The sequence below is a fragment of the Notolabrus celidotus genome, chromosome 11 (assembly GCF_009762535.1).
Source record: "Notolabrus celidotus isolate fNotCel1 chromosome 11, fNotCel1.pri, whole genome shotgun sequence".
In the NCBI taxonomy this organism is placed as follows: domain Eukaryota; kingdom Metazoa; phylum Chordata; class Actinopteri; order Labriformes; family Labridae; genus Notolabrus; species Notolabrus celidotus.
The window spans coordinates 21,527,664-21,540,692 of NC_048282.1; the positions used below are offsets into that span (position 1 = coordinate 21,527,664).

At 36.7% G+C, this 13,029-nt stretch overlaps 1 protein-coding gene across 1 annotated transcript; it reads left to right on the forward strand.

Annotated features, from left to right (window-relative positions):
- The first annotated feature begins 1,060 nt into the window (after positions 1-1,060).
- Positions 1,061-7,556, forward strand: ogfr (opioid growth factor receptor). Its single transcript, XM_034695424.1, has 7 exons — positions 1,061-1,446; positions 1,970-2,035; positions 2,108-2,189; positions 2,276-2,354; positions 4,708-4,774; positions 6,001-6,149; positions 6,241-7,556. The coding sequence occupies exons 1-7, from the start codon at positions 1,312-1,314 to the stop codon at positions 7,343-7,345; spliced, it is 1,683 nt and encodes a 560-aa protein (XP_034551315.1). The 5' UTR covers positions 1,061-1,311; the 3' UTR covers positions 7,346-7,556.
- The last annotated feature ends 5,473 nt before the right edge of the window (positions 7,557-13,029 follow it).

Sequence of the window (13,029 nt, forward strand, 5' to 3'; positions counted from 1 at the left end):
TCAAATAAAGGTTGTTTCAGAAGCGAGATGTCCATCATCTGGTCTGACACCTACCCCCTCAGGGCAGTTCCAGGTATTAAAAATGACAACAGAGAAGGTTTCAGTGTTGCTACTGATGGTCTTGTTTGCTATTGAAGGTGATAAAGAGGCATTGGTATCATATTCAGTCTGTCTCTCAGCCAGTTCAAAACTCCTCACAGGGCCTTTAACTCTTCAAATATTTACAAAACCAGTGATGCAGTTAAAATGTGCACAGACTAGCTGCTCAACAAGCTGGTAAAGAAGGCCCGCTCTGTGGTTGGCCTAGAACTGGACAGTCTGGAGTCAGTGGCTGAGAGGAGGTTGATGGACAAACTCCGAGCCATCCTGGATAACCCCTCTCACCCTCTCCATGATGAGCTGTGGCTGATGGGGAGCTTGTTTAGTCAGCGCATCATTCCACCACGGTGCAAGACTGAACGCTTCAGGCGCTCCTTTGTGCCCACCGCCATCAGACTGTTGAACAGTAATGGAGGCCACAGACCCACAGACCCCCCCCATGAACAGATCTATACCATCCCTGCATTGTCTGTCACAGTCCATGACCTCATCCTGAACTCTCTCTCTTGACTGCTGCTGGCATTATAATGCATAAAATACTGTATTATAATTATCTTTGCCATATTACATTATGTTATATTACATTATTATTGTAACTACATCTCATGGTCATATTACATGCCCATATTTATTTTTATTTATTGCTTAATCTGTAATTACCAACCATAATCACACCATGTCAACCTGTCACTACTAAAACATTCTTAATACTGCCTGTAATTACTTCTATTTAATCTAAATTCCATTGTAACATTGTATATATCTAAATTGTATTCTAGCTTTATTTATCTATTTTTATTTTTACTCATTTATTTTGTTTTTATTTTATTTTATTTTACTTACTGAAACTTCTTCTTGATTGTAATTATGTCTGGGTTGCTGTAACAACTGAATTCTCCTTTTTTGGTTGGTCTGAAATGTACCCCTAATTATAGAATCCCTCTTAGGTGTTTGGTCTGACATATTATTTTGTACAGTTGTATGAGACTTTAAAAATTACAACGTTAACGAAGCACCTGAAGGCAGCACCAGCACTGCAACAGCCGACGGTGCCTCTGCTGTCTGACGATGGTAGACTGCAAACAAGACGGATGGTCAGGGCCGTCCCCGTCTAACCTGAACATGCAAGTGTAACATGATTTGTGCCAGTTTACACGACTAATTCAGGTTACAGAATTTACCTAGCTTTATTAGTTATATTCCCCTTTTTGAATGATGGAGGACGACTGTGTTTGTGAGTACGACTCGACCTGGGACACAGAGAGTGATGGAGACGACCCGGCCGGAGAGAGCCAAACCCGACGGTCGTGTCAAGACAAAAACAAGTCTGCTTGGACTTTAGTGACTGTACGTGCTTTCATTAATTCTTACCCACACTAAAATTGAGTTAAATGTCAGTTATGTTATCTGAAATACTGAGTAGTAGTAACAGGCGTTTGCTAACATTGTCATGACTGGAAAGCTAATAATAGCTTCTGCTGCAGCTTGCTAACTAGCTTAGCTAACCGCTGATGTTAGCTTACTTTTAAGGGGCTGTAAGTCTTCAATGTTAGGTTTGAGTGTTACATTCGAGTAGCTAACAGTGTAGTTTTTCTTTAAAGCTAAGATTAAACATTCTAACTATAATTTCTAAGACTTTATTTGAGACTTGGACGTAGATTAGCTTGGCCATCATTATATAAACTTATACAACGGAAAGCCAGCTTACCACAATCATTTCAGATCATGGCATCACTAGTAACTACAGCTCATCCTGCAAGCATCCCTTTTAAATTAAACTCGGATATGTTCCCCTACAATATATATATATATCCCTATATATAAGGATGAGACAGCTGTCTGTTAATTTTACTTTCACTTTCATTCACAGTGGCATCATACGCCAAGAAACACGAGAGCAGCAAAGGACATGCAGAACTACAGAAGAGGCTATCCAGTAAGTAACAGACACATCTGAAAACATCCTGTCCATTCCAGATCAGAGGTTACATTGTGCTCCTATTTGCAGAATCTCACAGATGACGAGTGTGCAGAAGACAAAATGAACAACTTGCAGTTTTATCTCAATAAATTTCCATCTTCTCCTGACGGTAACATATTTATATTTTTAACAAGACATCTTAAGTGATTGTGTGAGTGTCCAGTGTCGTGATGGTTTCTTAATCCTGTGGCACAGATGTCTACATCGATTCATTCCTGAAGGAATGGAAAAATGACTACAAAAGACTGGAGAGAGTCCACTCCTACATTCAGTGGTATGTATGGTGCACACTTTGTGATATATGTTTTGGCTGGGTGCATATGGGGCGCCGTTTGTAAAGTTGTGCACACTGAAAATAACAGGAACTTCTCTCCACAATTAGCTCCAAAACGACATTAAAATATATAGTGAATTTTTAAAAGTCACTTTTTCCAATCACATTTAGAGGAATATTTGTGATCTTCTTCACATTTAATTTTGTTTTGAAAAATATATTAAGTTAAAATCATTGTAAAATCCAAATGCTAAACATATAAATGTTAAATAGAAATCCAAATGTACGTTAAATATAAATGTTAAATATAAATCTAAATGTTCAACGTTAAATCTAAATGTTAAATCTAAATGTTAAATCTAAATGTTAAATATGAATCAAAATGTTAAATATAAATCAAAATGTTAGATATAAATCTAAATGTTAAATCTAAATGTTAAATCTAAATCCAAATGTTTAACGTTAAATGTAAATGTTAAATATAAATCTAAATGTTAAATATAAATGTAAATGTTCAACGTTAAATCTGAATGTTAAATATAAATCCAAATGTTCAGCGTTAAATCTAAATGTTAAATATAAATATAAATAAAAATGCAAAATATATGTATCATTGTTAAATATAAATATAAATGTGAAATACAAATTTAAATATTAAATATATATATATATATAAATGTTAAATGTTGCTACACAATCGTAAATATTTAGTTGATATGCAAATTCACTACAGCCTAGCGGAAATATCAAAATAAAAGCTTCATAGAGCGATACAGACTTAGCAATAGCAACTTAGCTTGTCCGTACCATGGACTGGGATAGTATTGGCCTCCAAAACTGCATATCCAGCATTTTACAGTAGGCAGTCCGGCTATAACCCGTAGTAGTCAATACTGACAGACAATGATTGGGATATCTGTATCGCTTTATGAAGCTTTTATTTTGGTACTTCCACTAGGTAGCAGCGTGAATATGTATTGGGCGCTGTTAGTATAAAATAAGAGCTTAATAAAGCGATACAGATATCCTAACCATAGTCGGTCAGTCATATCTACAAAGTTTACAAAGGAAATGTATAGAGTGGTGCTACTAAGAAATAGTATTTTGCTGGTGAGGTGAAATGCCATTGTCTGTTGCACTTCTGGTTGTTTCAGGAGAGTTTATCAATTAAATGTCATCCTAGTTTTGAAAAGACTGCATTCATGCTTTTTTCAAGTGCATCCTTAAAGTTCTTGGTTAAAATGAAAATTTAGCGGAAAAAGTACTTACTTTAGCAGCTACTAACAAATTAACTCTGATTCTGATTCATTTATTGTCACTTTGGATATCAGAAAACAAGAATGTAAATTAATGGAGGGCTGTGGCCAGGGTCTGAAATTAGCACCTGCCAAATGCAGGTCTGTGGGTAAAATCGTCAGGCCGTCCGCCAATCTGGCAGACAGGGAAATTGTACGACAGAAAGACGCATTTAGAAATATAAGTGTATGATTGGATAGAGCCACACATTTGACAGTCACTCAAACCTACGAGACTCTATAAACGCAACGCTATTGGCTGTAGAAGACTTTTTGTTTTGATTGACAGTCGAAATTCACCAAATTAAAACAAAGAAACAGTTGCGTCCACACATACACGCCCACTCCTTACTGTCTCAACTTCACTAGCTGCCTTGGCTGCTATATCAATGTTGTCTGATAGCGTTTGTTATCTTGCAATCTGGCGTTATCTTTCAAAAGTTGACAAGCCGACTAAACACGGGCAGAAATCACCAGAAAAAAAGAAACTAAGGTATTTCAACCTTAAATGGATGGTTAGTGAAACAGGAGAGCGATGTGACTGGGTGGTATACATCCCACACAACATAGAAATTCACATTCTATATTAATAAGCAAGATAAACATGCTGTTATTGGGGTTGATGGAAAACAACTTGAATTAAAGTTGGTTTTACAAAGAAAATTTAAAACAGGGAAATTGACCTTCAGACAAAATGCTTGCTTGCTGTCTACTTGTTAAACAGCGGTATCATCTAATTTCTCATTTAATTAGATTTGATAGAAGAGAAGAGAAACAATGATCAAGTTTGACTGGAATTCCACAGATACCCATACAGATGTCATGTTATCAGTGTTCAGCTGCAGTTGATTCAATTTTGTTTCAAGTTTTTTTTTTTAATCCAAGTTCTTTGGAAATGTTGGTGCTTTTGTGTGATATCAAGCACCAAGAGCACAGTTTATATTTGGTCTATGAACAGTAGCCTGGAGTGCTGACATCATTTTTTATGATACACTAATAGTTTCATTAGGTGCTAATTGGTTCTGTGTTATTTATATTGAATCCTCTTCCATCATTAGGCTGTTTCCATTGCGAGAGCCTGGCGTTAATTACATGGCATCAGAACTCACCAAGAAGGAAATTGAGGTAAGTGTGTCGTGAATTAAAATGTTGAATGAAAAAGCTACCAAGCAGTTTATTAAGTAGAGTTTAGTTTTCAACAATGACTTGCAAATTCAGACACAACACCAAGCAGATACGTTTCAATATTCATGTAACACAACAAGGTCATAACTAACGAGAGCAATGCAGTTATCAACTGACACTAAATGCACTTAATATATATTTATTTCATTTGGCTGAAGAAAACTACCATTACCATTTCTCCTAGCTGTTCTTTTATTACTGTATGGTACATCACATGTTGTATTATATTGCATAGAAAGGAAATCCATCATCATAAGCCCACATCTATCATCATCACATATGTACACTGTAAAGAAACACAATGTCCTTTGTTTTTTTTGGGGTTGCAAAATTCTGGGAATTTTCAAAGTTGGAAATTTTCCACGAGAATTAACAGGAATTTATGGAAATAAACGAGAATAAACCAGGAATTTACTATATTGAAGGTTCGCTCTTAAAAGGGAACTTAAATATAGTTGGAGAAAATATATTTTAGCATAATCCTGACTAAAACGACCAGATTTCATGCAAGTAAAGTTGAATATCCATGCTATTCCTCAATCACATGCACATAGCACACTGCTTACTGCAGGGCTATTGAGACCACCCCCCCTACATGCACTGTGCATTCCTCCATCACATGCACAGATGATTTCTAGAATCCTGCAGAGGCTAGGCTTGAGAAGCTTGAGGGAAGATGCTTTTTTATTTGCATGTTGAATGGGACTTTTTTGGAGGGAGAGCGTCTATTTTCATTTAACTTTTGAATGGGACTTTGTTGGGATTGCTGGGATTTGTTAATTTTTTAATGGGTTGGGTCAGGGGAATGAGTAATATTTAACTCAACATTCAGGTTTTGTTCTTCAATGAAATAATTGATTGTTCACTAAAATATTTAACACTTGATAAAGTTCTACTTAAAAATAAATCTGTTTTAATTGTATTATTTTGGATGGATGTCTGCTTATGACAAAACAAAGATTTATGCTTGGATATTTCCATTAAATTACCCTCAATTCCCAATAAATTCCCATACACATCCATGGAAAGTTTCCAATTTGGAATATTTTCCAAAATTCCCCAGCTTAACTTCCCATGGAAATTTACTGGAAACTTTCTACCCCTTTGCAACCCTAGTCCTTTATGTATTTTTTCACATTGTTCTCTCTATTGTATTTGTTCTCAAGGCATTTAAGAAAAACGAGGAAGCCAAAAAGAGACTAGTTGAATCCTACGAGCTTATGTTGGGCTTCTATGGCATCAGATTGGTTAACAAAGAGACGGGTGAAGTTAAACGAGCAGATAACTGGAAGGAGCGATTCGGAAACCTTGAGCGGTGAGTTTTCAAATATTCTCACATTAGCAGCATCGTATGTGTGTGTGCTTTTGGTTTGTAATTTCAGCATGAACTATGTAATCTCTTGCAGGAACATGCACAACAACCTGCGCATCACCCGCATCCTCAAGAGCCTTGGGGAGCTCGGCTTTGAGCACTACCAGGCCCCTCTCGTGCACTTCTTTCTGGAAGAGACTCTAGCTAAAAAGACCCTTAGCAGTGTTAAACGCAGTGTGCTCGACTACTTTCTGTTTGCAGTGCTGGATAAGAGGAAACGTCAGGAGCTTGTGCGCTTTGCGTATCGCCACTTTGAGCCAAAGGATAAGTTTGTATGGTGTCCCAGAAAGATTCAGAAACAGTTCAGAAAGACAGAGAAACGAGCGGATGCAGTTGGTAATGGAGATGGGAAAGAGGAAGCGTTTCCATGGAGTAAACCTAAAGATGTGGAGACCGCTGTTCAACAGAAAGAGGATGGAGAGGATAACGGTAAAAAGACTCAGAAAGGAACAGACACAAATGTTTGTAAAGACAACAATAAAGAGTTAGAGGCACCTCCTGATCCAAAACCAGACACTGACACTGTCAGAAATGGGAATGCTGAAGCAGAATCTAATGACAAAAACTTGGGCAATAGAAGTGACTCAACGGATGATGCTGATGAGATGGATCAGTCGCCCAGTCCTAACTCTGTGACGTCAAAGCCTGAGCCCTGTGTGGATGGTGAGCAGAAATTTACCAACGACTCAAAGGACAGCATCCAGGAACCAGATAACATTATGCAAACAGATGGGGGCATAGACACTGAAAAAACACCGAAGAAGAAGAGAGAAGATAATAAGGTGCTGCCAAGCAACGGCTCCGCAAGGGACTTGACCGGTGGGCAGATGGAGGAAAAAGCTGGTGCTAATAAAGCCACCGGTCAAACGAGCCCATCATCGCCGACCCCCCTGAAGACTTCGAAACACTCACCCTCATTGTCTTCAGGAAGGGAGGAAAAAATCCCAAGGACGGATTTTAATCAAGTGCCAGATAAAAAGGAAGAGGGAGAAACGTTGAAGGAAAACGTGTCGGCAACAAATGGGTCAGAGACGAGTACAGAGAAAGGTGCGGATGAACAGACGAATGGGAACGAGTCAGAGGATACTGATATGGAATCAAACCCCTCGAGTTCAGACCAAAACATGGGGAATTCATGAACTGGATGATAGAAGAAAAAAACATTAGTTTAAGCATTAATGAAATGTAATATAGGGACAGAGTATGATTTTCTGGGCCTTATTTCTACTATATTTGATGTTTAGATATTGATTCTTTTCACTTTGAAGGAGAAAATGAATTAGTGAACTGTAAAGGCCGGAGTGGAAGTGACTTAGTTTCTCAAAAAATAATAAAGGATGAGGCTGGTGATGAGCTGTATTTTTTAAAATTGATAACAAATATGGCAAATTCACAACCTTTGGAAGACTCCAAGGACTGCTGTGATCTGTAAGGATCGGGATATGTGACCGACAGACAGCAGAACACGGCATTAGGCTAATTTTGCATTGGCCTACTAGAATATCCAATTGTATTGGTGGGAAATGAACAGTGAGGGATTGATGAATCAACATGCTTTGAGCTTGTTAATCTGTGTGCCATTCATGCTAACTCATTCATTGATTTTTCACGCCCAGTCAGTTGCAACAAGTTGTGATTTAAAAATGATAAGAAAAAAACGAATTGCAAAGTTTTTAGTTGAACAGATTGAAAAAATACGGAAGAGGATTAGGGCCACTGAAGAAAAAGAAAAATTTATGGTCAAACATTTTTTTTTTATTATTATTCTGAGAAAAAAGTCAGAATTCTGAGATACAAGTAATAATTCTTAGATTAAAGTCAGAATTCTGAGATCAAAGTCAGACTTTTTTCTCAGAATTCTGACTTTTTTCTCATAATAATAATAAAAAAAAAATGTTGACCCTAAATTCTTTTTTTTTTTTCAGTGGCCCTAATCCTCTAACGTAAAAAAAATCAGGATCCATTCGATATAAGTTACTCTCTTAATGCTTCATGGCAGTATTTTATTATTGCATGTTTTTTCCAGGAAACATGTTGTGCTAATTTATTATTTCTAAAGACCCCCACTGGCTGACTGGAGAAGTAAATGAGTTGTGCTCAGCTCTCTGCAATTCTAATAAAAGGATATCAAATGTGATTTCAATAATCCCTTTTAACTGAAATATATCTTAACATTTTATGTCTACAATAAAACTATGAAACACAGTTTAGTCTCAAACTTGTGACATCTCATGCAGTGAAAACCCAACAGTAAACATGTTGACGTTATCAGCATGGTAATGTTAGCGCTTCCCTGTCCGCGATAGACCGATTGCTTCGGCATCAAAACTAATAAGTCAGCGTTTTTCTACTTTTCTGCCCGCTTAATCTGTGTTACACTTTTTCTTTTTTAAGAGATTACATGATTTTATGGCAGGTATCTCTGGTGTTTATCAAATGTTTCTCAATCTGGAGTAAATTGTGGGATTTGAGATTATTCACATCATGTTTTTATTAATCACGTATGTGGGATTCCAGTGACAAAACAAAACCGCTTGTATAACAGTGTCTCATTGTTTGTGGAGTTTTTGTATTCTTTTTGGATGACAGTGACAAACTGAGGTGCCAGGGAAACTGTCTCATCAGGCTCTGAGTCCACACTTGGTTTTGGCCTTTTGAAATGGATTTATGGATGATAACATAAATATAGAATATTACCAGACTCATCCTTTAGGGTTGTAATAACTAAGACTGTCAGCAACTAGTATTTAATACTGAAAGCACTATTATTAATGTATATCAATGAAATTAATAGGTTTCAGAATTTTTGACACCTTAATACTTTAACAATTTATAATTTTCACTGAAAATAATAAATTGGATAATTCCTTTTTTCTTTTTGTGAAATAAATCTTTCTGCACCAGTTTGTGTTTTATGCTGGACCCTGCTGTTCATATGGATTTAAGACTGAATGTCATTTAAATTATATTTGAGTAATATTGCACAATCTCTTGCAGATTCGGGAAGTAGACTTTTGAACATTGAGGGCCTTTCCAAAAATGTGATAAGACTGGTTGATTGTACAATATCTATGTGTGTTGACAGAACTGATAAAGCTATGGCTATGATTTTCGAGTCCACTGTATGTTCATTTGGAATGGGTGCAGTCATGAAAAATTTGAAGCAAGCAATTATAGCCATCCATCTTTTATACTTGCACTTAATTTTCACTGTTAATTGTTTAAGTTTTGGTATTTACAGAATGAAATAGTAATAACTTTACAAAAGTGCTGAATTCTTTTTAAATGTCTTTCCCTACTGCATATCTGGTTGTTGACAAAGCAGAATAAAGTAATACTATTTTTGGATGTTTGTATGAAGTTGATCTGTGTTTAGCTGAAGTCTGACCTCAGTTAGCTGATTAAATTGTAACTCTCAGGACAACACTGTGGTAGTTGTCAACTTTTGCTCTTATTCCTGAGACTCTTGATTTTCCAGTGCAGCATACAGTCAGAAATATCCATCTTCTCTCCAGCCTCAGCGAAGACACGACTCAACAGAGGGAAGAAGAAAGAGGTTAGAGATATTGATACAACACAATCTGTTCAGACCTCAGGATCAGTGTGCAGTCAAGGCTCTGAGTCAGTAAGAAAACTACATAACTGTTCAAGTTTGAGTTTGCTGTGTTCTTGCATTGTCCATGCCAGCTTCTAACTATAGCTCTACCCCTTCTTAGCTGTTACATATGCTTCAGCTGTTACCTATCATTTACTGTGTATTTCTGTTCTGTGACCACTTTATTTATTCAGTATTAAGTTTTTACACACTTCACATATTTTCCAGTATGCTTGATTTATCTATGCACTGGGTTAATTTGGCCCCTTTACCCACGCAGTATTACTCCCTCATTCTATCTGTTGATAAATATGTCTACCTCAGTTAATCTATTCTCTACCCCAGGGGTTCCCAAACTTTTCAGCCCGCGCCCCCAAAAATATAGGTGCCAAAGACACGCAACCCCCACTGTCCCTCAAGGTGATTTAATGTGGCTTCATTTAGCTGGTCTGCAGAAAATCAGCCCACCTATATGAGCATGTGGCTGTGTTTCCTGTGTTGTTATGAATTAACGTACTGCTACTGATGCTTTTGATAATTAACTGTTCACTAACCCTAAACTTAGGAGTCATCTGGGAACAAAGAAAGGCATTTCCAAGGTTTTATGTCAAGTTCAGCTACTATTTTGTTGATATTTTCTACTATAATGGGTAAAATGTATTTTTTTTTTGATTATAAAAAAAAAAAAAACATTCGGGAAGACATCTCACAACCCCCCATTTGTGTCTCACGACCCCCCGGGGGGGTCTTGACCCACACACTAGGAACCCCTGATCTATCCCACAACCACGGCACATTCCCCACACTTCTTTTTTTTTAAGTTATATTTTTTGGGCTTTTTGCCTTTATTCCGTAGGACAGCTGAAGAGAGACAAGAAATATGGGGAGTAGAGAGTGGGGGAAGACATGAAGGAAATGGTCGACCCGTCGGGAACCCACCCGGCGACCTCTGCGACGAGGACTGTAGCCTCTGTGTGGGGCGCTTAGACTGCTAGGCCACCAGCACCCCCCGTACTTCTTTTTTAATTTTAATTTCTAATTCATATTTCAGGATAAATGTATGTATATTGGTTTGTCATGTTCTTCTAACCACTGCTCTCCGGCCTTTTACAGTATTTCTCAATTGCCAAAACACCTTTTGTGACATCCACCACGCTTTTCTCAACACTATAAGCACAAAACCCAATTTTCAAACTACATTCACCAAACCTCTGACTCTTCCTGCAAAACCAAACAATGTTGTCAGATCATACCCCAAGTCAATCAAGATTAAAAAAATACTGAGCAGTCATTACACACTACATTAAAAAACTGAAAACACAATGCTCAGGACATGAAGCTGTAGACATAATGTTTATTGTTCACAGTAGGCTAAATGAATCCTCTTTGAATTTAGCTCCTGTATAAAGTAAAAAATAAAGTAAACACAAATATAAATGAGAAGAACATGGTCTATCACAGTAGCTCGGATTTCATCAGAAGTTACTGTTCTTTGTCTTTCTTGATTTCGCTCCCCTCCTCTTCTTCCTTGACCACCTCTTACACACTCTTCCTCTGCCTCTCAGATTACTTCTGTCCATTGTTCAACCTTCAACAACCAGTGCTCTCTGAACTGGCTTATATTAGTTTCCTCACATCATGAGCCACAAGTATGGTCAGTTTTGAGTGGTTGTGTTTAAGCTGTGACACCTGTCCTTCAAATGTGTTGAACTTTTGCTACCTGTGCTTACCATTATGCAACACAAGTGCATCACAGTGCAACATGTGTTTTAGTGAGTGAGAACGTGTTTGTTGTGTCTGACAGGTGAAAAGTGCTTATGGTTTTGCCAAAAGAGTAGCTGATTCAATACATGGGTTCAGGCCACTAAGAATTTGGTTCAGACAATAGGATTTAGTGTTTTAGCAACTGAGAAATACTGTAATTGCCCGCCGGGGACAAATAAAGTATTTTGAATTGAATTGAATTGAATTGTCTTTTTGGAACATTATAAATAGAATGTCTAACATTTTCTGTTGGCTTATTTGAAGTTTGGATCAAGACGATTATTCCTGTTTGTCCAAGGAATCTTCATATTTTCTTGTTATATTTTAATCCTGAAAGACAGGACATATTTTCAGCTGTGTCTCAAATCATCAGATGGCTTAGTATGTGTTCAGATCCAAGTAAAAGTACTCAGTGTTACATGCAGATGGGAGAACAACTTTCAAATGAAGAAGTAGAGTTTTGAATCGTGACTAAATGATGAATAAACAAATATTTGACTATTTATTCAAAAGTAGTTTTAAAAAGTTAAAGATACATAAAAACACAACAATGAAGAATAACACACAATATGAATATAAGAAGAATATTCTAATGGGCTACTTTATATACATGCAGTGAATGTATTTATTGTACATACAGTACATGTCAACTAAAAGTGTTTTCCGGGTGTATGATTTTTATCTGATAGTAATGACACTCTTACCTGTTTTTTATATATGTAACTAATAGTAAAAACATGAATCAGCAACTTTTAGCATTATAGATGAATGAATGTGGTCCATTTTTTACTATGAATGTCAGACATTATAATAATAATAATAATTTTCAAAAAGCAGTTACAAAGTGCTTTACATGGGCAGCAAAATAAAACAGGTGGTTAATAAAAACACACGAGTCAAGATAAAGAAATAAAAAGTAAAATTCCCCTAAAAGAACTCTAAAGGAATAAAATTGTTTTAAAATATATTTCTTAAGACGGTTAAAATAAAATAAAATTCAGATAAAATTCAGAGATTTAAAAGAGCTCACTGACTCAGCAGACCTGATCTCCTCAGGCAGATGGTTCCAGAGTGTCGGACCCTTCACTGCAAAGATGGACCCTTTGCTGCTGAACAGGTGGGAGCATGACGGGGTCTGTAGATCTAGGCCTTAACACAGCCATTTCCTCAAGTGGCTACTTGGTCAGATTTGCAGCCTTTTTACATGATAGTGAGCTATTTTAGAGTTTTAGATTTGAAGTCAAAATCATTTGCCAATGGAAGTCTTGATTGAAAATACTTAGGTTTTAGTGTATTTTTTTTTTGTACTTGATAGACCAAACTATGGTAAATCAGAAGATTTGCCATAGAGTTATCAGCACCACACCATGTTGCTGATAACTCCTTAAACATGCCGTTAGATTTTGCATCTGCTATTGCAATTTTTAATTACTGATTAAAACATGACTGGTTAATGAGTGATTC